Here is a 23,594-nt window from a genome sequence, read left to right as displayed (position 1 = left end):
TTTTTTTTTTGTATGAAGAGCAAAGGCCCCGAGGGCGAACTCTGACCCCGAGGAGGAGAAGGAGGCGGCGCGGCCCCTCCGCTGTCCCCGCTCGCTGCCGGACGGGCCGCACCCGTCCCTTCCCGTTCAGCTCCCGGGGAGGCGGCACCGCGCCCGTGGGGCTCAGGGGCGGCTCCCGCCCAGCGAGGCCCCCTTTTGGGGTGAAATCCTCGGGGTTGCTGCGCTGCCCTCACCCCCCTGGGCCTCACCCCCGCCTTCCGCCGGAAGTGGGCGGGGCGCCGCGCTCGGCACGGCCGCTTCCCGCCGTGACGTCACGAGACGTCACGTTACGTCACGGTGCGGCGCTGGGCGAGCGCCGGCGGCCGGGCGCGGGGCTGGGACTGAGGCGGCGGCGGGGCGCGGAGCGGGACCCCCCGGCGCGGCACCCCCGGTACGGCCTGGCCATGGCGCCGCCGCCTCCGCCGCAGAAGGAGATCGTCTACAACAAGCTTCTGCCCTACGGGGAGCGCCTGGAGGCCGAGGCCGGGCGCTTCCTGGGGCAGATCAAAGACAACCTGGCCCGCGCCGTGCAGCTCCAGGAGCTCTGGCCCGGGGGGCTCTTCTGGACCAGGAAGCTCTCGACGTGAGTGCCCCGCACCCCCCTGCCCCGTGCCGCCGCACCCGCCCCGGCCCCGCCGGGGTCAAGCGGCCTCGGAGCGGGGCCTGCGGGCGCGGAGGGGGCGAAGCTGGGGCGGCGGGCGCGTCCTTGCCGCCGGGGGGGCCGGGCTCGCTGCCTAACGGTTCCTCACGCCGCCGCTTAGTCAGAGCCGGGCGAGCGCCGCTGTCCCGGGCCCGCGCCGCTGCCCCGGGCCCGGCCCCGCGCTGGGCTCAGAGCCGGGCCTCGCTGCCGAGGCGGGACCGGCCGCCGCTCGCCCAGCCCGGGCCGCTGGTGGGGGCAGCCCGGCGCTTACACAAGGCCCGCGGAGGGAACGGGGACAAAGGTGCTTTCGCTTCCAGCGCCTCGCCTCTCCTCGCTGAAACTTCCCGGATTTGACTTTCTGGGTTTCATTGTTGGTTTCGGGGTTTATTTCTTTTCTTGAAGGCATTTGGCCACCGTTTCACCTCTCGCCTTGTTCAGCGCGTTGTGCGTGATACCATTTCCGCGGAACTTCTGCTCTGGGAACGTGAAGTCTTTCTCGAGACAGGCTGTTCGTTAGTTCAGCGCTAGCAGGATTAAAATCCGGCTTAATGCTGTGTCAACACCTCTGGTGCCCTTGATACCTTGCTCGTGCTGTAGCACGGGGTCGTCGATGTTGATGTTGGTTGGCTCTGCTACGTCTGTTGGCGAGGGGTTTTTAATCAGATAAAAACACCGTGGGTTCGTAGATAGCGCTCGGTGGAATAGATTTCTCTTAGTTTTACAAAGCATATTTAACCCTTTTTTCTTTTGGGTACTCTGGCACTGAAAGTGGCATCGTATGACAGTGACTCCTGTAGCGTCCGTCAGTAAAACATCTTGCTGGGGATGTTTATCCTGGCTTTGTGCTGAATGCTCTGGGCGTCTCCATAAATGGTGTTTGCTACGAGTTAGAAATGATGAAATGTGTGCCTTCTGTGCAGTTGGAGATCTTAACTTAGAAATTTCTTCCTTGTATAAGTCATTTTTAAAATATTGGGAATTTAATATAGATTGGGCAGTCAAATGCGTTTGATACGTGTGTATTGAAATGTAAGTGTCTTTATATTTGCCAAGATGCCGTCTTAGATAGAATTACATTGATGGTTGCAAAATGACTCACATGTTTGTGTTAGGTGACAGTTTGAACCTGCTTGGAACCAGCTGAATACTGTTTCCCTTCCCACCCCACCCCCCCAGCCATCTGCTAGCTCGTACCGGTTTCGGTGGCACCTGTTGCTTTTCTACCTGTGGTACAACTTGGTGTAGTAATAGAATGTAGCAGTTCCTACTACGAGAGAGATCAGCATGAGCTAAATAGGCCAAATGTGGCACATCAGTCCTCTGAGAGCATGTAGGGTTGTGTTAGAATTGCCCTATTACTCACTGCGTGGATTGCAATTACTGTTCCCGGTTTAGGCTGCAGGGCAGTGAATTTTTAGCCTATTGAGAGCTGCTGCTATGCTACTTGATGAATCACAGAAAGGTCAGGAGGTTCTAATTTGTGGTTTCCCACCTACTCTTTGAGGTTTGAATTTATTGTGTGTGTTTGCAAGTTGTCTGATGCCTGTTAGTCCCAAGATTTCTTTGTGGCATATTATATGCAGTAAGATTCTGAATTTCTTTGGATGTAGGTAGGGAAGGAAACAGTGGGCTGGGCTTAAAAATAAACTGGTATACTTAACATGAGAGATGTTTTGCTGCCTAGTTTAACTTGACAAAGTACTTCCGCGGGATGAAATATGTTAATAAAGGTTTAGGCCTAGATGAAAACACTGCCAACCATATGGTGTTCTGATGTCATACCCAAGTCAAAATAGAGGGTAATGACAGGAAAATCAAAAGTTTGATGACTTGATTAGTGGGTGGTGCACCTCCTGATCAACTTCATGCCTTTTTCCCTGCTGGCCAGCTGTAATAAATAGCATGTTTATTTGGTAAAAGCATCTTCACTGTGGTAAGATCACTGCTTAGCTTTGTTGCAAACATCTGAGTTAGAAAAGCCAGTATTCTCACAATATTCTGTGAAATAATTTGTAATTTGGAACTGTAACTGGCATGTCTCTAATCTATTTCTTGCACAGATGCAAGTGTTAATAGCAGCACTGTAATATGTATGTACATATAAGTGAGGAAAAAGATTGCCTGAAGATTATATACTAGCAGAGTTACACCTCCTCAGGTGCTGGCAGCTTTGTACAACCCGCAGAAACCCTGCAGAGTATGAAGAATGAAAGTGAAACTCAAATCTTTTTTTGAATTAAAAATTTGAGTATCAGTTACTATTTGATGATGAAGTGTGAACCTGATGTGTTGTATTTCTTGTACTCCTCCCAACAGCTGAAAACATGACGTACACATAGTTTCGTCTTAAGGTCTGCTGTTTCAGCTTGCTGATGTCACAGAGTAGGGAGGAAAAAAAACCCCTAATAAAATTGAACTTTATCCAATATAACGTCTGCTAGCTGATTTGCAGAATTCTTCTCTGTGTGCTTTTCAGTGATGCTAACTGGTTCCTTGATTGGGTTGCGTGTGTGGAGTGTGGTGAGAGAACTTTCTGTCCTGTGAAGACAGGAATAGTGCAGTTACTTTAGTTAGTTACGATTCAGTGGGATTCCTTCCTTACACAAGTGAAACTGCTTGCCTCAGAGACTGGTGTTTAAATCTGTAGTCATTACCCCAAGATTCCTCCAGCTCTAGTTAGTAAATCTGCATCTTTTAAAATGTTAATCCAGCGGTGAAAGTAAACTGAGATTGGGTGGTCTATCATTTACTCCTGGCGGGCGGGGGGGACGGAACGCAGTGGGGAGAAAGCAGGTTGTGTCAAAATCAGTTGTTTAAATGGACTTGCCTCATACCTGTCTATGGTCTCTAGGTTAAAAATAGGCTGGTTTTCAGTTTTTCCCTCTTCCATGTTCTACACAGAAACTTCATGTGTAGATCTACTTTTTGAATTTTTTTTTTTTAGACCATAGCCTGTAAACGAGCATATTAGTGTAATAAGAACATTTAATAATTACTGTACAAGTAGTTGTCTCTGCAGCCCAGAAAACACACGGATGTCTTGCTGTACTTTCTATTTCGGTAGGCAAGGGCAGTGTTTTTGGAGCTGAGGGACACGGTTTCTGTTCCTGGCAGTGTTGAGGGACATGGTTTCTGTTCCTGGCAGTGTTATATCATGTGCTTGTTAAAAATGACATTTAACTGCCTTGCTGTAAGGTGTGGAAAAAATGCAGCCCAACTGAGTCAATTTAGAATGAAAGGACACAAAGTTAAAGCGAGGATGAAAACATTTTAATAGGACTTCGCTGAAGTTTTAATCACTGTTGTGTATAAATCTGCTTTTACACCCATTTCCCTCTCATCTTTATCAGATGCATAAGGGGTGGGGGGGTGTATACTGTATACATGATTTAAATAGTCTTGTTGAGCATGATTCATTGTTTTTCACATAATTTCTCAAAAATCAGCTTTCAGACCAGTCATAGTCCTGTTCTCTGTGTTAGAAAATGCAGATAGCTAGCTATGGATTTAGGTGAGTGCTTGACTCGGCTTCATGAGGAAAGGCACCTTTTAACAGTGGCAGAGCAGCCAACCTTCTAGGGCAGTTTAGGATGTCCACTTGATACGATGGTACGTTTCCTAAAAATAGGTCTATTGTAGTTGTTCAGTGAGGGATTGGATACCTAATACTCTTGGAATAGGGAATTGGCTTTTTGGTTCCAATTTTTTTTTGTTGTATTATGCCATCTCCAGAGATGCTTTACTCTGTGCAGAAGGACGGAGCTGCAAACAGCATTTTCACTTCCAAAACGTGTTTTTTAGGGCGGGTGGGTGGGTTTTGTGGCACTTTTTCTTTCCATGTAGCTCAACTCCAAATTGGAGCGCAGTGGAGCAGCACAGTGAAGGACAATTTATCTACCCTTCTTGAAGCTGAGTGGTGGAGGTTGAGAACTCATTAAAACCTTGGATAGCTTTCTTAAAACAGCAATCAAAAGGGCAGTAGAATTAAGATTTCAAGAATCATCTCTATGTAGTATTTTTTGGTTTGCAGCAGTCTAGTTCTAGAATTATTTTTCCCCCCAATAACCCAATTAACAATGACTTTTTTTATCCCGAAGAGCCACCATTTATATGATGAACGTGCATCTGTGCAGTTAGCCCCTAGTCATCCTTGAGGATTCGTGGAGTTCTGCCTATATTATTTATTTAGTAATGGTGATACTTCATCCTTTGTGAGGGGATCTTCCAAAAATACTGCAGTTCCCTTCTGTTAGATTTTGCTTGTTTAATCTTGTGGAAAAGACGATTAGCCTCTTCCTAGAATTAATTCTTTTCTGTTATTGTCATTATGCACAACTGGATTAAGACCAATAATTGACAGTTATAAAATCTGCCTCCCTCACCTGTATAAAGAAGCTGTAAATATGGGGGCAATTTGGCATCTAGTTCTGCTTCTTGGACATAGTGACATCTTTGTGTTCATTTCTGTTTGCTTATGTTTCATAAACAGCATTTTGTGTAATAGAACTGCTGTTAGCTAACATCAAGAACGGTAACCAGCCAAACATTTTGGTTATATATAGCAAGGCTGACACATTAATTAGATCTTGTGTAGTGTTTTTCTGTAGTTAAAACTTATTTTTCAGGCTTTTTCAGTTTCTTTAAATCGTACATGAAGCAGTGAAACCAGTAATCTTTGTTTCTTATGAGCTGGTATAAGAGAGTGGAGAAGTACCTGCAAGTTGATGTGGCTGAAGGATAATGAACTGAAGTTACTAAAGGTTAAAATTGATTTCAGAATGCTCTGTTCCCTGGTGAAATGAGCCCTTGGTACTGCTGCATAACTGGTGCTTTCCTTCCTAGATGTGTGCTGTTGTGGAAAGTACAAACTCTTGTTGGCGAACTCCTGTTGAGTTTGGTAATTGCATCAAACACTGTCTTACCTTTTATTAACCAGTAAGTGAACCCTGAGGCAGTGACCAAGTGGAACTGATAGGACTGTGTGCCTTCTCCTCTCTCTCATGGTCGTACAAAAGGCCTCTGACTGTCCTGTTAGGTCTAGCAGACTGTTTTCAAGGCATGTGCTTTTCCTTTTGACAGCCTGGGAATAGCTCTTAGGTTTGCTTATGAAATTTTTGTCTTGTCCTGATTGTTACCCCATTTAGCTAGAGAAAGCTTCCAAACTTTCATACGGGGCTTTTCCCATGCGCTGTATGATGGATGTATGCTTTTATAACGCAAAATACTGCAACTAAAGTAAGTATGGTTCAGTTATATACTTCTGTTAGCCTTCACAAAATCAAGTGTTACCCCTTTTTTTTTTTTTTTTCCTGGGGTTTCTTTTTGCCTGTCTAAGGCATGTGAAAAGTGTAGGTGTTCAACTGTTGTTAGTGTAATTGTATAGGTACGTAGTAACTCTGGCCAATTCAGGTAATTTAGGTTCCTGTGGTAGAAGAGTGGGTCATCCTGTGTTTTGTTGCTTTCCTTTTGTATTTGAAATAAGTAGAGCACATGGAAATAAGAATTAGTGAAAATAGTGCCCATCAAATGTAGAAATCCTCCCTTGAAATCAATGGAAAGAGGAAAAAGGAAGTGGAACATAGAGCTGGCGCTTGTCTCATGGCCAGAACAAGCCTTGATGCTCTGCTGGTGTGCGTTGAGCAAAGAAATCAACCCAACCGCAACTAACTCTTAGAAACAGTAAACAGGCTTCTCAAATAATAGTTTTATAGGGGGGTGTATCTTGTATGCGTTGTCTAACTGCTACCTGGGGGACAGCACACCAGTAAGGCTTCTTCAAAATCCTCAAGGAATAGTTGGAGCAGTAATAAGAAGGGAAGTGTGCTTCAAGAGGAGCAGTAATTTTTAGTTGTGTGACACCTACAAAGCCACACTAGAACCTTATGTAGTTTTAGCTAGTTAAAATTATCTTTTTTGACTTTAAATATGTTCTTTGGTTCAATCTGTATTTGAAAAGAGCAAGTGCTGCCTCCCCAGTCAGTCCTAATGGATCTGCACTTCCTTCAAGTAGTGAATCCAAGGCACAGCAGTGGGACAGGCTGCCAGCAAACTGTGGTGCCTACATCAGTGGTTCAGCCTTACTGGAAGCTGTCACATGTGGGCTTTGCTTGAGACTTTTGTTTTAATTAGCTTCTGGATTGTGTCCTGTCTCCTTCTTGAAGTGCCCCAGCTGAAAAGGATAGAGTCTAATAAGGTTGCTTGTGACAGTTTTTGTGTTTTGTTTTGGGTTTTTTTAAGAGAATTAACACACATGAAGATATGGAAATACTAAATTTAAGGGCTATAACATCTTGAACTGAGGTGAAAGAGTATGATCCTTGTTTTGGTGGCATCTGGTGTGAGCATGAAGTTACAGTATTTCTAGAATCTTAGAAGATCATAAACTTGGTCTTTCTTTTTTTTTATGTAGCAGGTTTTGGTTGTCAGTCTTCCCTTGCTATATATCTTCGGGTTCTTGTTGGACTTGTGAAGCATGCTTTAATTTTTTTTCATTAAACAGCAAGTCAGGCGGAGTCTGGCTCAGTTCACAGATAAAATGGAAATGTTTAAAAATCTTGCTAACTCACGTGTCTTGTTTGCAGATACATTCGATTATATGGGAGAAAATTTAGTCGAGAAGATCATGTGCTTTTTATCAAATTGTTGTATGAGTTGGTAACAATTCCCAAACTGGAGATCAGCATGATGCAAGGATTTGCACGCCTGTTGATAAACCTGTTAAAGTAAGTACAGATTCCTGCTGACAACTGAGACTTCCATCTTGAGTTGATCACTTCACTTGCTTAAGGTTGTCACATCCTTTAGTGTAATAGAATGTTCAGTTACAGGTTACTTCACCTTCCCTGCACAGATGATGTGGGTTGCAAAGAGCTCTTGTAACACAAACACCTTGTCCCTTTCAAAGCTTTGGGAGTGCTGTTCAAAGGGAAACAATGCCAGATTTTTTTTCCCCTGTTAGGAAAAGAAGGGATCTCAGCCAAGTGTTAGGGTTCAATCTCAAACAGGCAGAAGGTGAAGACTGTCTCAGGGCTTGGCGACCTTTATTTCCCTGAGTCAGACTTTCCGTGAAGGCCGGGACAGCTCCTGTTGGTGCAGGAGGGCTGCAAGAGGCTGCCTGCTCCCTGCCTGCCCTTCCTGCAGCCTGCCTGTGATGCAGAGCACTCAGCTGGGGGTTCTCATGGGAACTGCCTTCTTGGGAGTGTGTAAGCCTCAAGTGATCTTTATTTGGTGGTTTGTTTTCTATTAGGAAAAAAGAACTACTTTCCAGGGATGATTTAGAGTTACCGTGGAGACCACTTTATGAAATGTTGGAAAGGATATTATACTCCAAAACAGAACATCTGGGATTAAATTGGTTTCCCAAGTAAGTTTGCATTTTAAATCGTTTTATAGGTTATAAGCACCTGTAATGCTTGAAAGCACTTGGTAATTTTTTAATATCTGGTATTTGGTAGACGGTAAATATTTTGCTCACATTTTTGTTAAGTTATGAATTATTTCAGTATTTGCATGCGAGACTGTCCTAAATAATCTGTATTTTTCTGCCACTGAATTGTTATGTTTGTTTATGAATGTGAGTTAATTTCTAAATATGCTGGAACAGGGCTCCTGAACTTTTTTTAGGATGTCAATCCACAGTTTAACGGGTTTAATATTTTTTAATGTTATTCAGGTTAAATATCTGTGTTTCTCTTTTATTTCACAACAAGGGTTTGGGAAAAAAATTATAACTGTTCTGGAATATGTACTGTACCACTCTCACTATGTGTAATCTAGGTGTAAATCACTATGCACACGAAAAAAGTAAAGTAACTTCTCTCAAAAATGCATGTACATATGTATGTGTACTCAAAGTGATGATATGAAGAATTTTTTTTCCCAGTTAATAATTTTTGAAATTGATTTTGAAACTGATTTGGAAAATGTAAACTTGGGTTTTTTGCTTTTTTTGCGCTGCCAATTCCTCTCCATCTGTCAAATTTCCAAAATTGCTGTTTTTGTAATAACTCCAGTTAGAGAAGGTTCTGCTCTACAAATTAGAGATGATAAAAAATATTTCATGGGTCACTCATTATGTTTGTTGGAAGAAACTTAACATAAAGAAATGCAGGCTTAATTAGCTTAAAAAAAAAAAATTCTGTCCAGGGATATTGAAGTGCTCCCAGTGGTTTACTGAATGGAAGATCCTGTTGCTGATAAGTGACAGGAACAGACAATACATGTAGCCTTGTACCTTGTCACAGAGCATTTCATGCTGAAGTTCTCTTGTGGCTAAGTAGCTGGAGAAATAATTGCTAAATTGCATTATTTTGCTCATTGTAGAGATTACTTGTAAATGAAAGTCAGAAAGAGTAGGGGCTTTTTTAGCTGGTTTATTTTATGCCTGTGCCAGCACTACTGATAACTGCACAGTCTGCTCCACAGGGATGTTGTCTACTCACTTGGCATTTACTCTGAGAGGAACTTGCGCAGTGGGGAGGGGACTGTTCCAAGAGGGAAGAGGAGGTTAAGCTGGGAGGAATATATCAGTTGTGATGGTCTGTCTGAAATGTTGAGCTTTTATTAACTGTATTCGATACCAGACACTCCATCTTAATATGCAGTGCGATTTGTTCTCATACGGTGCTTATTTTTTTTTAACATCAATTTTGAGGGGGAATATTTTGGTGGAAGTCAAGAGATTCTTTTAAAAACTGATTGATTTGATTTAGTGTTGTTAATTTAACTACTGTTTTAATTAATTTTTTTTTTTTACATTCAGTTCATATCGACCAGGCTTGTCTTCACCTAAAACATTTGTGCTTAATGTATTACATAGGTGGTAAGAATGACTTTTTGTTTTGTTCAGCTCTGGCCGATGTGTCATCTTCTGCATGTTCTGTTAGACTGTAACACTTGTCACACAGGTGTAATTTTCTGCATAAATAATTGTATTGGAAAACCAATGTTAACATGACACCACTGTTTATGAGAATGTCGCACTGTATGTAAACCTTTCTAATTGGGGAACAAGATACCGTGTGTGAAGTGGCTGATAAAGTGGCTAGTTGCTAACTAATTTAACCAGCGTACATACTCCAAGGGTCAAATGAAAGGGAAATTTTACATTTGTATAATTGCTGTGTCTGAATATGGAGAAAATCAGTATTGGTGTAGGAGTGCGTGTTACTGAGTAACTGCATCTTGCTATTAAAAACGATGAAATCATGGAAAGTGCTTTAGCAGTGAGGTAATACCTGCTGGAAAAGACACCCTGTAACAACCTTGGAGCTGGGAACTCTGAAATAAAGTGTCTGTATCTGAAGAGTTTTTGTAAATTTTTGCAATGAAAACCATATCAGGAGTTTTGGTGTGTACATAGATTCACAACACTGGTAGAAGTGGATGTGGAATTGCAGTTTGTGGCTTTGTTTGGGGTTGTTTAGGAAGAAGTTTTCAGCTGTACTAATCAAACGAGAGATTGGTATTTGGGCCACTGTAATTACAAATTCACTCGAACAATTTGTGAAGCTATAGCTGGTTGCTCTTTTCATGGTCTTAATTTAGGCTCTTGTAATGGAGTGTCCACTGCAGGGCTAGAATTCCACTTAAGGTCTGAATCTGTACTGAAAAACTGAAAACTCTGCTTTTGATGCTTTTTTGATAATGTAAGGGTTGATGGTGTCAGTTTAAACATGTTTCTGTTTGCAAATGCAGAGGAAAAAAAACCCCAGATTTATGCATTTATATGGTCACATCCTTTCCAAAAAAATAAAATAGTCATGTGGTGCCAAAATGATGACGAGTGAGTTAATAGCTTTGTTGGGTGTTATAAATATATCCATGTGGCAACATACAATAAACTAATAATACTTCAGGTAATTAGGAGGAGATAAAAGAAAATGGAATGGGACGAGAAATGTTCCCTTATGTTATTAAATATGCTGTTGTTTCAGTAATTAATAGGGGAGACCTTCCAGTGTAAATGGCTTCATTATCTCTTGATTACCAAGGTAATACCTTGTCCAATGGTCAGCAGTAAGTGCCCGAGCAAGGGGAGCAGTATCAGCTGTGGCAGGGTGACCTGGTCCCGTGTGGTTCAGGTGCAGAGTCGTTTGCTCTTCTGCTCTGTTAATCCGAGCCCAAGTTTACTACTTGAGCAGAGTACAGAAATTGGTGAGGGTGATAACTGTAGATATTTTTGAGCAGTTCTGCAGTAACAGAAGGTCTAACCAAAAGTTCAACAGAAGCCGCTGCTAAAAAGTGTGTGAGAGTTGGTCCAGAGGGATGACAACAACAGTAAGCAGCTGTCTGGTTCTCCCCAGCTCTGCTGTCCTGTCCTAGCTAGCAGTTATCAAACAGGAATCCTGCAAGATGTCTTCTGTGGTTCCTCTGTAATTAAACTGTGTCTTGGGTGAAAATTTCCTTATGTATCAAATGGTCTGCTGCTGTTTTTTTCCTTCTGGCTTCCATTCCAAATTTGTGATCAGAAGTCAGGAGGGGACATCCTTTCCAATCATTCTCCTTCGCTCTCTTCCACTAAATGCTGAGATCAGACTGAGAGCTTGTGTATTTGAAAGATTTAGTAATCTCTGGCAACAGTGTTTCTTACCAGGTTTTCCTTAGCAATGGTTTACTTCAGTGGAGTGTGATAATATGGAGATAGCTTTTTTGTTTATTTTGTCACACAAAGTTTTTTCTATGTTAATCTTTATTGCTTTTAAGGAATGTTGCTGGTTTATGCTTTGTTTGCTTACTCCTGGAACAACTGTTAACTATTTCCTAACTCTTTCAAGGACAGTATTGACTTCAACCTGGAATCTTTATGAGCTGCTTGCAGAGTTTAATGTTGTCTTTGTTTAGTGGATGGTCGGCCATTCCTCTTCACATACTAGAAACTGTCAGTCAGCTGAAAATTTTCTTTCTGGGAGAGATCATGCATTTAATTTGTCACTGCTTCATAAAATGTACAGAATTTGCATCTTCTAGAGAGCTGCTTGAAATGAAGTAGTGTCATGAAGACAGAGTGGGCTTTTGTTGGCTTTCAGTGAATGTTGAGATGGTGAAGGGAAATAGAGGTTTATCCATTTTATATTCTTCCTGCTTGTATGGGATCAGTTGATGTTTTGCAGGACTAGAGAGAGAGAGAGTGTGTGTGCATGCTCAGTATTTTTGTGTCTCCATTAATTGACCTAAACTGATATTTATAAAATTCTGAAGATGATACATTTTTTGTATCATCTTTTTCTGATCAAAATAGTGTTTATGTATGATAGTTTTTCATGATGAACTAAAGGATGCAGTTTCTCTATTAAGAGTATGGGAAATAAAACTAAAAGGAAGTTGTTTTGTCAGAAAATGTGCTGTTCTTATTTTAATTCAGCAAATGTTTTTTTGGTAAAAGTGCAATTTAGTCTTGAGCTTGTCTTGTAATTAACAGAAAATTTGAGTAACATGGTAATTTACTATCTTTATGGTTCCATTGTTGGATCTTGCTCACCTCCCTCTCCCTTTTATTCTTTGAGTTTATTCTTAGTCTTTTTTCAGTGCTTTGATGGCATCCTGTGACAATTCGTATGGAAATGATTTCTGAAATAAGTTTTCTTGCTGTGGCTGAAAACACTTTTGAAATCAGCTGTTAATTGTGAGGGAAGCTAATGAGAAAACCATTGATTTGCATATAGTGCACTTGTCTTTCTTAGAATTCCTGGACAAAAATCAAAAGCATGTTTGGAATCTAATAACTCTCTGAAGTGTATTGCCTTTATTTACTTTACAAATATTTATGAAGTCTATAAACACATTTTTTTCTGTTTCTGTTTTCAATTTCCTGAAGAAGTTATCTTGCTCTGCTGGTGGTTCATGGATAAAACGTAGGACAGATGTTATAGGAAACATAACAGTTCTGCACCTAAATGCAGTAAATCGAGTAGTATATGAGAAGTAGAACTGGGAGTTGAGCAGAGCAAATTGAATCATTATGGTTAGGCCTGTGTAGAAGGCAATTAGCTGCTGCATGTTCACAGAAGACATCTAATTGCGTCAATGTTACCTTAAATTCTTGAGGGAAAACTCAGCAAATGGTTGCTTATTTTGTGCTGTCACTGAAATTTTATAATACACGATCCCTAATGTCTCCTCTCTTCTTTTAGTTCTGTAGAAAGTGTTCTGAAAACACTTGTGAAGAGCTGCAGACCGTAAGTGTTCATTGTTTGAATGTTTTTTTTTAAAAAAAGCTCATGTGTTTAATAGTGATTTAAGGTTTGTTTTTTTTAAGAAAAAAACACAAGAAAAGCACCCCACCATAGTAGTCATTCCTTGGCTGATGTATTCCAACTTGCTGAAGAAGATTGGGGTGGAGGGTAGAGACTTCTCAATTTTTACTGCATCATGAATGATCAGTCCCTCAGGTTCATAGGCTGGTTAAAACAAAACCAAAATGACTGGCATGTTCCATGTTACAGTATTTAAACAGAGTGTAAGGCTGTTTAGTTTGTTTGTTTGTTTTTTTTTAAACAGCCTTGGTTTAAAATCTAATCATTAAGCCAGGATGTCACTAGATAAGGCCACAGCGTCTTTTGCACCTCTGTGGTGTTAGGTTCACTGGGTGTGTGCTGAGCGAGTCCTGCTGTCTGCACTGATTGACCTTGTTGGCAGCTGAAGGTACCACAAAGATGCAAAGAGGTGTGTGTTTTATTTAACATTCATGTGGCCACTACAGTTACCTGCTCCCATGGGAGCACTTGTTTGACATACTGGTGTTACTCCATTGAGTGTTCCTGTAGGAGATGCTGTTCTAAACATACACTATGAGTATGGGGAACATAAGGATAACACAACATTACGCTTCTCCCAAATACATATGGTTTTGTAGCTAAATAAAACCCGTTAGGTTTCAGTGCTGGCTTTCCTGGTATCTGTTATGAATGCAAAGCTATTGAAACAGTGTTTTAAAAATGAAAATGCAGTATTTGTCTCTTGAAAAATATAATTTAAGTTTGGGACAGATAATGTTACTCCAACTGGCCCTATATCAACTGCAATAGTTATGTGGTATAAACAGTTGTACCTGGTGTGCATTTTAAATACTGCATTGCATGGATATTTTGTTTTTGTTTTTAAAAACAAGTTAAATAACAGGTGTTCTTGTAATATTCTGATAAATGTTCCTAGTGCCTTAAGTAATGTTCTTTTGTATGGCATTAAATGTGAATCATAGTTGTTAGTTTTTGACCAGCCTTCACATCAGAACGGCTTTGCATTGTACAGAAACTTTTCCAGTTAAACAAGACAAGAGTGTTCTTACATTTATGGTATTAAAATGATGCACTGTGATGTCCTTCATCTTAACTTTGTGTTTCATGAAGTTTAAGTGGAGTTGAGAACTGCCTGTCTATTGCCCCAGGGTACATGATCGGACTGTAAAACTAAGGTCTATGGCAAGTTAGTAAATGGTTCTAAATATGTTTAGAAAAGACCTAAACTCTAAAGCCAAACCTGTATATGTTCAGTGGTTTCTGTGTTTTCAGGTATTTTCCAGAAGATGCCACTGCAGAGATGCTGGATGAATGGAGGCCTTTAATGTGTCCCTTTGATGTCACCATGCAAAAGGCTATCACCTACTTTGAGCTATTTCTACCTACTACCCTTCCTCCTGAACTTCACCAGAAAGGTTTCAGGTAAGAGTAATTGAATGTCTGTTGTACAGTATTCTGTTGCAAAGGCAGGCAATCACCTTCTGCAGCGTGACTTGAAGTCAACCACCAAAATGAGTGATGGCTTTGAACAGCATGTTTGGAAGGAGTTCAAGACAAATTCTATCAGCATTCTTCTTTTGTAAAAGTAACCAGGAGGTAGGAGGGGGAATCTTAGTACCTCTTCCATAATCAGTTCTCCCTTTTCCACTGTGGAGCACACAGTATACAACAAAGCAAACTAAGCTGAGTTAAACAGTTCCACAAGTGAAAATCATTAACCATAGTGCAGCTTTAAGTTCTACCTTCGATTTAACTTGGGCTGGCTTTGATGAGTCCTTTCTGTAGGTTAAAGGACAGCTGTTCTTACAGATAGTGATGGTGAAGTAGAGGTCTTCAGTTCATGGTCAAGGTGTGGAAATGTGAGACGCTTGGGAGACTGGCTACAGGAATGAGTTTGAGAATTAAAGGAGAAGTGTTTGTGGAATGGGACAGTGTGGGGGTCATATTTAAGGTAGAACTGTTGAACTTCGAAACGTAAACCAGTGATGTTGAGTGCATGCAGGGATTGTTTAGGCTGGTTAGGTCAAAAGTATATTTGTGCTGTAGGGTTAGTGAAAACTTCAAGGAAGGGAGTGAATATAGAGTTTATGAGTTTAAAGGGCTGGTATGGAGGGTTTACATTCTTGGCTTCAGATAAATTCAGAGTAAATTACACTCATAACGGTCAGTCAATATGGACAAATTTTAGCTTTTAAGGTAGAGGGAAATCAGATGTGATTTATTTTCATCTGTTTGGCCTGTGTTGGGATGGTGATGTGCAGTGGGATGGTGAAGCTGAAGTACATGAGGAAAGTCGTGTGGAAACACTGGTGTGAAAGAGAGGGGATCAGAAAAGAATAGGAGGAGGGGAGGTAAAAGCAGCAAGGACTGCAACTCAGGATCAGAGCTGGGGCAGGGAGGTGCTGTGGGGGGCAAGGTCAGCCAAGCACCTCCAGGTCAATGCTCGTTCTTGTTGAAGGAGTTGAGGGACCGGTGAGTTCCTGTGACCACCTGGCAAAGTGAGGGATGAATATCCAGTGAGGGAGCTGCCTTCACAACATGAAAATCATTGCGCTTCTGTTCTCTTTCAGGCTTTGGTTTGATGAATTTATAGGCCTTTGGGTGTCAGTTCAAAATCTTCCCCAATGGGAAGGGGTAAGTATGTACTTTTCACTTAGACTAGAAGAAATCCATTTAAATAGTCATACAATGTGCTTGCAAGACATTCAAGTCAAACACTGATGGAATTTTTTTTTTCCTTCTGTGTTAACTAGTACAAGAAAGCAATAACAATAATTTCATGGTCATTAGCAAGCAATTACTGACTGAACAAATGAGAGCACGCTTGTGCTTGGTGAACATTGTTTAATGTCTAGCTCAGGTGGCTTTTCTCTCTAGCCTTGAGAATGCTGGCATTTTCCGGACTGCCTGCTATTGCTTACAGTGATGCACAGGGCTATTGTGTTTTCTGTAAGTGATAATTCTGTGAAGTCCCATGGTTTTATCTTAACACACCTTTCATGATCCCTAGCTGTGACTAGTAATGCTTTGCCTTGGCTGCAATGAGTTGTCACCTTCATCATAGATACAGTGAAGAACTTGTATTCCCCTTGGCCAAAAATACCATTGGGCTGTATCTTTTGAGGAGAATAGTCTACCATGGACCTGTCTGCCTTTTTTGTCTGTCTTGTATGACTAGATAAGAACTTGGGAAATAAAATAGAATCTCATTGTTGAGATAACAGCACCAGCGGCTTAGGTGCTGCTGGTCAGCTGATCTGTGCCTTGGCTTCACTGCAGTGAAACTTGGCATATTACCAGAGTGTTTCCCTACTCGGTATGAACATAAGCTGCTTCACCATCTGCCTTCTGTTACTAATCTGCCTATATACATGAGGAGGACTTTTCAGTGTCTTTGGAGAAAGGTGCTTTCCAAAACCCAGTTGAATGCCACCTTTATAGCACACTCCGTTTCTGGCAGTTTCTTTGTGAAAAGGCTTGTGTGGAGGCCGTCCAGCTTTGAGTTACGTTCCATCAGAAATGAAGGAAGACAGTCTTTGTTCCAGCAGTTGGCAATTGTCCAGATTTGTATGGGGTGATAGCCCACGTTTTATTTGAGGTTGTCTGTAGGCACTTCTGCACCTTTCTGATGGCTATCCAAAAGAAAATCACAATTCTGTCTAGTCTTTCTGACAGAAAGATGACAGCCTGCACTTCAGTATCATGATTTGGTGTTTTTGTCAAACAGTCTAACAAATAATTATCGGCACTCTTTCATAACTCATCTCTGGTATTTTTTCCCTTCTTCCACTGGATTCTGACAGTTTGCTTGGAAGGTCCAAACAATTTTTTCCCCCAAAGCTTTCACTTCTGGTTTCCTTTGCTGTCTTGTCACTTCTTAAGGAAAGGCTTGTTCAATTCATCAGGCTTGGATGCAGGTAACTGGACATGTGGGTTCTGACTGGGCAGTCCAGTTCAAGCCTCTGTACTCTGCAAGCTCTTCCTCGGCTTGCTTGCGTGGGAGTTAGACTGGCTGTTTGAAGGGGAGCTATAGAACCCATTGCCCTTGTGCCTGGGAAGGTTTTTTTTCAGTGGGTATTTCCTAGTATCAAACAAGAAAGGTAGGTCATTCCAGAAAATATAACACTTGGCTTCAAGCTGTGTCTGATGTGACTGTCCTGAATTGAGTGGTTGGGTTTTCCAAAACTATCCTGTCCTTCAGACTGAGAGGTAAACTAGTCCTCTGTGAACATCTGTCTCTGAACTAGGCAGGATTATTTAAGGCCCACTCTTTTGGCTTTGCCATAGTTTCAGGATACTGGTAGAAGGATCAAGGCTCTTGGAGACTTGGTAGATATTTCCCTATTCGGAAAAGCTCGTAAAAGGCATGTTGGTGGACTGTGTGCTTTCTCACTAGCAGGGTATGAGAGTGAGACTTCATCTGTGTTGTTGTATAGTCCTGATAACTGTCTTTGAGGACATCTTGCAGTTCCCTTCTGGACTCACAAGACTATCTTCTGGCGATGGAGTGTCGAATTGGTTATAGACAGGCAGATAGTGCCATCCCACCTGACAGCTAATGCCTCTGCTGTTTGCAAGCCACAGATGTGTGTAAACCAAAGCTCACAAATGTGACAGCCATAGGCACAGGCAAGCGTGCTTTAAGTAGGATGGATCCTGCAGGAGTGAAACAGTCCTTCTAGATGTTGGTTGAATTTTTTTCCATGTCTATATTTAAATGGTATTTTAGGCCAGTATCCACATTTGCCTCACAGCAGAGAGCTCTGCTGGCAAGGAGGCACGGTGAGATGAATTGACAACCGTAAGCACTCATTATGCTGCTTCAGCTCAATGTTAATGTAGAATGTGTGCACAGTGTGTCATATTCTGGTCAGAGTTACCAAGGACCAGTATGATGCATTGGCAGCCAAACCGGATGGCGCAGGGCCCTTTCCCTTGCCAGGATTTGTTTTGTCTTTGGATACCTCTTTATCCTCTTTCCAAACCTCCTGTCTTCTACAGAGCCTGTCTCTCTTGTGCTTGCATAAAAGAGGATTTCTGATGGGTTTGTTGGTAGGGTGGCATTCTTCAGAATATTCCTTAGGATGTTCTCCAGTAACCAATCCAAATAGTCCTCTACACAAAGGCTATGAAAGTAGGTATCAGGTTTCTGTTAGAGAAGTTGATGGAATCACCAAACACGAGCCTGTTCTGTTATGACATTTTTGCTTTGCTTAAGCTGTGTTGTGGGTTTGCTGGAAATCTCTTTTCTAACTGTCACCTGGAGTTTGCTCCAAACCTTTGCTGCAGAGATGAAGGATCTCCTACACCTGGTTGATAAGACGGTGGTAGGGTTGTAAGGATCCGGAAGCTTAGGACAGGGTTCTGCCTGTAAGCTACTACCAGGAGCCTTCTGCTCTCTGGAAGCAGTTCAGAAATGGGGAGAAGTTCAGAGGTGCTCAAAAGGGGAAAAGAGATTTCTTAGCAAAAGCTCAAGTCTTTGACGACATGTAGCTCAAGCATAAGTTTGTCAGTTGTTCATCTACGGTCCTTCAGAGCTGTTCTAACTAACAATAAATGGTTGCGGTTTAAAACGGCAGTGGGTGCGTTCTGACTTGCATGTTAATTCACAGAGCATGGGAGAGGGAGAGTGTGACTGCACCTTCTCAAAGCACTATTAGTATGCCTTTACAAAAAAATTTGAAGAGGGTGAGGGTGTGTATTCTGACAGGCTGCCTCTCCCAGAACCGAGATCACAATTACCTGCTGGGTGAGTGCTCGGATGAGTAACGAGTTGGACTTGTGAAGGTGGGAGTTCAGATGTGCTGTGAAATAAGTGTTGGTGGCTTCCAGTAGAGTCAAGTTTCCCTTTACAAGTGCTTCAGTGCCAGGGGTAGCTTTTATCTTGCAGCTGTAAAGTAGATTGAGGGGTTTGCTCATCTTTTATTATAAATATACTCTAATGGATATTTCCTCTTTTGATGGTTGTTTTCAGCATCTAGTAAATCTTTTTGCTCGCTTGGCCACTGACAACATCGGGTACATAGACTGGGATCCGTATGTACCAAAGGTAATATTTCTAATTTGATTATTTTGTTCACTTTGAGATAAGCCTTTAGTGTTACTATGCTGAGAATAATTCCTTTTCCCTGTATGGGTTTTCTACTGCAGTGGCCCAGTTTTCCAAGTGAGGTGCATCCATTTGAAGACTTAAGTTTAACTTGAATGATTTGAGCCATCCTTTTGTAACAGACAGCACTGGAAGTTGTTGCTGTTATCACGTGACTACAAACCAAAGCAACAACATACCTTACCGTACAATTGCTGTCTGGTTGTATCACTAACCCCATGTTCTTGTGGAAATGGCTCTTAATTATTTTCTTTTGATAAATAGTATATATGAATCTTTCAGTTTACCTATTTTCTAAGAGGTTTGTGGCAGTTAGATTGTTTAAAAATCCCCAAACCACGAAACACCTTTTGATTAGTATTTTGATTATGCCAGTTCTTTGTTAATTAATTTTATGCCTATGTATTTTCTTTTTTCAGATTTTTACCAGAATTTTGAGGAGTTTAAATCTTCCGGTGGGAAGCAATCAAGTCGTTGTTCCCAGGTTCTTAACAAATGCTTATGATGTAGGACATGCAGTGATGTGGATCACAGCCATGATGGTTGGTAACTTCTTCATGAAGTGAAACAGAAACTAATGCAAAGCTTTAAGCAAATGTGTATTTACAATTGTTTGTTCTCTTTAGCTCACTGCAGGAGCATGTTTTTAGACTATCTTTTTGCCCAAGGTTTCTTTTAAACTGCATTATTTCAGTGTCAGTTTGGAAAGTGGATGGAGAGGTTTGTTTCAGGGCTTCTGTCTGTGGCATCCTGGAAATGAGCAGCCAGCTACGAGAGCCACTGAGGGCACACACTTGGGACCTGCTGAACAGTTGAATGACCTCTCAGACGGAACCTCATCAGATGGGAGGGAGAGAACCTGCTACTTAGTGCGGAGCTGAGGCTGGGCAAGGGAGGGAGTTTGCAAATGTGATTTGATGATTTGAGGTATTGCTGTGGTGATAGCACTCAATTGTACCTCATACTGCTGTGTTATCTGTTCATTTTAACTTATTCCAGGCAATAAAGATCCGTGTTTTTATTTTTTACAGGGTGGACCAAGTAAACTAGTGCAGAAGCACTTATCTGGATTGTTCAATAGCATTGCTTCTTTTTACCATCCTTCAAATAATGGGCGCTGGCTGGTGAGTTCTTTGCATGTCAAGACAGGGCCTTTGGCCCTAATTTCCATGGTCAAACCTGTCAAATCAGACATGTTGCTAGATGTGCTCTGTGCTCCAACAGCTAGATTGTCTGTTGTATAATATTTTGAAGCTTTAATTTTCAAGATACGTGATTGTCCTCTCATTGAAATTGTACTTTTACTCTGTCAGGACAACAGCTAATGGGAGTCCTCTTCAAACATCTAACCCCAGTGCATTTTAGAAATACGGAACTAGACATCCATTTAGTGTTTAGTTAGGAAAAAGAAATCAGCACTTTAAAGGAGGGGAATATACACCCAACAATAGTACTTTAGGTGAGATGGCTTTTGCATTACTGATCCACTGTCTCCAAGTTAGCAAAATCTAGTTTTGATTAACCAAAGCAAAGAACTCTTTTATGCTTTATCAAATTAGATATGCATTAAAGTTTTGATGGTGTAGCTAGTGCAGTCTTCTGCTAGAGAAAGGAAGAATCTCTGCGTAATAGCTGCTGGAAAGTACAGATTAAAATAGCAAGTCTGCTCCAAGCAGTGCCAAAGGAGCTGCCTTGTTCTAGAATAGACTATTAGCTTACTCCTAAGTGCAGAGGATGCTCTCAAAGATGTCCTCATTACCCATAAGTAATCTTGATTCCAGACTATATCCTTTGTGTGTGTGTTTTATGGTTTTTTTAGATCCTAAGGCCTAGTGCTGGCCACATAGCTACTGATATTTTGGGAACCGAAGTTTAATGACAAAATGTGACCATTGTATTTTGGAGCTCTTCTGAGTTTTCTTTTATTGCATCTGTGTAATTTCAAGATACTGGCTTATAAATTGTCTGTTGTACACTTAGCAGCTCAGATTCTGCTATTGCCAAGGAACTGAGTAGTGGTTTTTGTCCATCCAACAGAACAAGCTGATGAAACTACTTCAGAGGTTACCTAGTGGTGTTGTCAGAAGACTGCATCGTGAGCGCTACAAGAAAATGACTTGGTTAACTCCTGTGCCTGATAGTCATAAGCTTACTGATCAGGATGTTACAGACTTTGTAGAATGCATTATTCAACCTGTTCTTCTGGCTATGTTTAGTAAAACTGGAAGCCTGGAGGCTGCCCAAGCCCTGCAGAACCTTGCACTGATGCGTCCTGAATTAGTAATTCCACCTGTACTTGAGAAGTAAGTTCTGCAAGAAGTAACTTCCCTGTTCCTTTGCCAACAAACCAACCTGCTAAGCAGTCATGTTAAGTGATATGCAATTTCCTTGCTGTGAGGGAATGTTTGCGGTGAGAGGAGCTGCTAATACACACCCCTGAGCAATCACCTGAGTCAGGACAGGGTGTGAAGGAGGACTTTCGCTTGAAGTTGTTACTTTTTTTTTTTTTTTTGAGCACCTGGCAAATGGAGTGCTTCTGAGAGCTGCTTGCAGTTGTGCAATACAGGGTATTCCTTAGGCCGTTTGTATTGCTCTTGGCATTTTGTAGCAGACAGTGGGTGGATCAGTTGAAAAAAAAAGCTTTCTACCTTTTATTCATGAGCCACCTTATGCCTGCCTTATTAGCTTTCAGCTGGGCAAGTATAAATGATGGTGTTGTGTGTGTTTATAGTAATAAGCATAAGTTTTATGTTGTGTGTCAAAAGTATGTTACAGTTAGAGATTGTTTAAAATTGCTGTCCTTGCTTCTGACTTCTTAAGGAAATAAGCACATGCCCATGTAAAATAATTAGTTGGTCCTATTACTAGTGCCTTGGTGCCTGAAATTCCAAAAGAAAAATGTAACTCTTGCCTACCCCAATGATGAGCTTTCTTCCTAGACCCTGTCCATGTTCCCCTTCCTGTGCAGTCTTTTGTACTTCTTGTATTGTAAAAACAGAGGAGAAAAGAGTATTAGAAGAGCCCTTCCCAAGTTCTATAGCTTACTGACTCAACATTTGTAAAAACTTGATAAATCTGCTCATATATGAACACATTTCAAGCATAACAGTTGTAAGGAGGACAGCAGTGGACACCCGTATTGGGTCTGACTGCTTGTTCAGTCTGCTCTCAGAATAGAAAGTCTGCTCCTTAGTTCAAACTCTCACTGGCATGTTTGCCTTGGCTGCAGTTCAGATGCATGTTGTGAGTAGATGTAGGCACTCTGTGCTTCAGGTGACATAGGGCAGGGTGCCACTGTGCCTCTGGTTTGAACTGTGGGTTAGTGATAACATGAGGAAGTGTTACACAGTTTGCTGAAAAGGTATTTAGCATCAAAAAAGGTTTAAAGATCGCAGTAACTGAACAGGTTTTTATAAAAAAGGTATGGACTTTAACGTAGCATTAAATAATATATCCCTTATCTGTTCAGAGGCAGTCAGGATGAGCCTTCATGCTTCCACAAGGCCCTTAGGCTTTTAAGTAGAGAGCTTGCATTATCTTAAAGTTCAAATGCGAAAAATCATCATAGCTTTGAATCTAGGAGCCCATCCAGTTATTAATTCTGATGTTGTGACTGCTAACAAATGTTTAATTATGAATCTGCAGTGAATAGGACTGATGAAAATGTTTTCTAATAGAACAACAATAAGTCCATTGGAGAAAAAAAGGAAAAAAATTTTAGAACCGTTGAGTAGCTTGACTTTTTTTTGAAGAAATTGTGTACTCTTTCTGTAGAAAATAACATGTGTAATCCAGTTATGTTTCTAAAGTCTTCAAAGAAAATATTATTGTTCCTAATATGACTGCTCTTAAATGTTATAGAACATATCCTGCCCTTGAGACATTGACAGAACCTCATCAGCTCACAGCTACTTTAAGCTGTGTCATTGGAGTAGCTCGTAGTCTGGTGTCAGGGGGGAAGTGGTTTCCTGAAGGTCCAACACACATGCTACCTCTACTGATGAGAGCATTGCCTGGCGTGGATCCAAACGACTTCAGCAAATGTATGGTGAGTGAACAAATCCACTGTTTTTCAGTAGGCAGTTAGCCAGCTAGTTCACTCCGAAAGGAGGGGGGTGTGTGTGTGTGTGTTTATATTATTCGTATGAAAGCAAGTAACTCAAGTTTCCAGAAAATCTTACCCTGCTTTTGTTCTTGCACAATTATATTTGTAACTATTACAAGCCTCTAACTTAGGATAATGGTTTTGTCTTGTCAGACAATGCAAAGTGTGTCTTCAACTCCAGATTGGGATAAGCATTGTACTGACTTCAAAAAAGTTTAAATAGATTTTCCAAAGCTCCTGACAAATATTACTACTTTTTAAAGATCAACAGGAAGACCTTTATCACTAGGTTTTCGTTAAATTAGGTCCTAAAAGCCCACATCTTCAGGAGTTCTTACTAATTGACTGTTCAAACAATGTAAGCATTATAGTTTTTTTTGTAACTTTCAATTTCGGCACAAAGTAAGTGTTTCTTCACTCAGAAAATTCAGAGAGTTTTGCACAGTTGTAAATATTACATTGGAC

The 23,594-nt window shown here is 41.3% G+C and overlaps 1 protein-coding gene across 3 annotated transcripts in view; it reads left to right on the top strand.

Annotated features, from left to right (window-relative positions):
- Positions 1 to 362: 362 nt before the first annotated feature.
- The window catches only part of PSME4 (proteasome activator subunit 4), a 68,076-nt gene continuing 44,844 nt past the window's right edge, over positions 363 to 23,594 (top strand). The window contains exons 1-12 of one of the 3 annotated variants that reach the window (XM_074902880.1): positions 363 to 622; positions 7,261 to 7,401; positions 7,926 to 8,042; positions 9,441 to 9,500; positions 12,811 to 12,855; positions 14,188 to 14,337; positions 15,486 to 15,549; positions 18,890 to 18,964; positions 19,444 to 19,566; positions 20,056 to 20,148; positions 21,062 to 21,327; positions 22,886 to 23,072. In XM_074902880.1, coding sequence (XP_074758981.1) covers positions 444 to 622; positions 7,261 to 7,401; positions 7,926 to 8,042; positions 9,441 to 9,500; positions 12,811 to 12,855; positions 14,188 to 14,337; positions 15,486 to 15,549; positions 18,890 to 18,964; positions 19,444 to 19,566; positions 20,056 to 20,148; positions 21,062 to 21,327; positions 22,886 to 23,072 — 1,500 coding nt within the window. In that variant the 5' untranslated portion in view covers positions 363 to 443. Of the gene's footprint in view, positions 623 to 7,260; positions 7,402 to 7,925; positions 8,043 to 9,440; positions 9,501 to 12,810; positions 12,856 to 14,187; positions 14,338 to 15,485; positions 15,550 to 18,889; positions 18,965 to 19,443; positions 19,567 to 19,655; positions 19,952 to 20,055; positions 20,149 to 21,061; positions 21,328 to 22,885; positions 23,073 to 23,594 lie in introns of those variants that run through there. The other 2 variants (XM_074902975.1, XM_074903067.1) reach the window with 2 other exon arrangements.

Source organism: Athene noctua, chromosome 1, assembly GCF_965140245.1.
Source record: "Athene noctua chromosome 1, bAthNoc1.hap1.1, whole genome shotgun sequence".
NCBI lineage: Eukaryota > Metazoa > Chordata > Aves > Strigiformes > Strigidae > Athene > Athene noctua.
The sequence above is the reverse complement of the archived record's forward strand: the minus strand, read 5'-3'. Positions and strand labels throughout refer to the sequence as shown.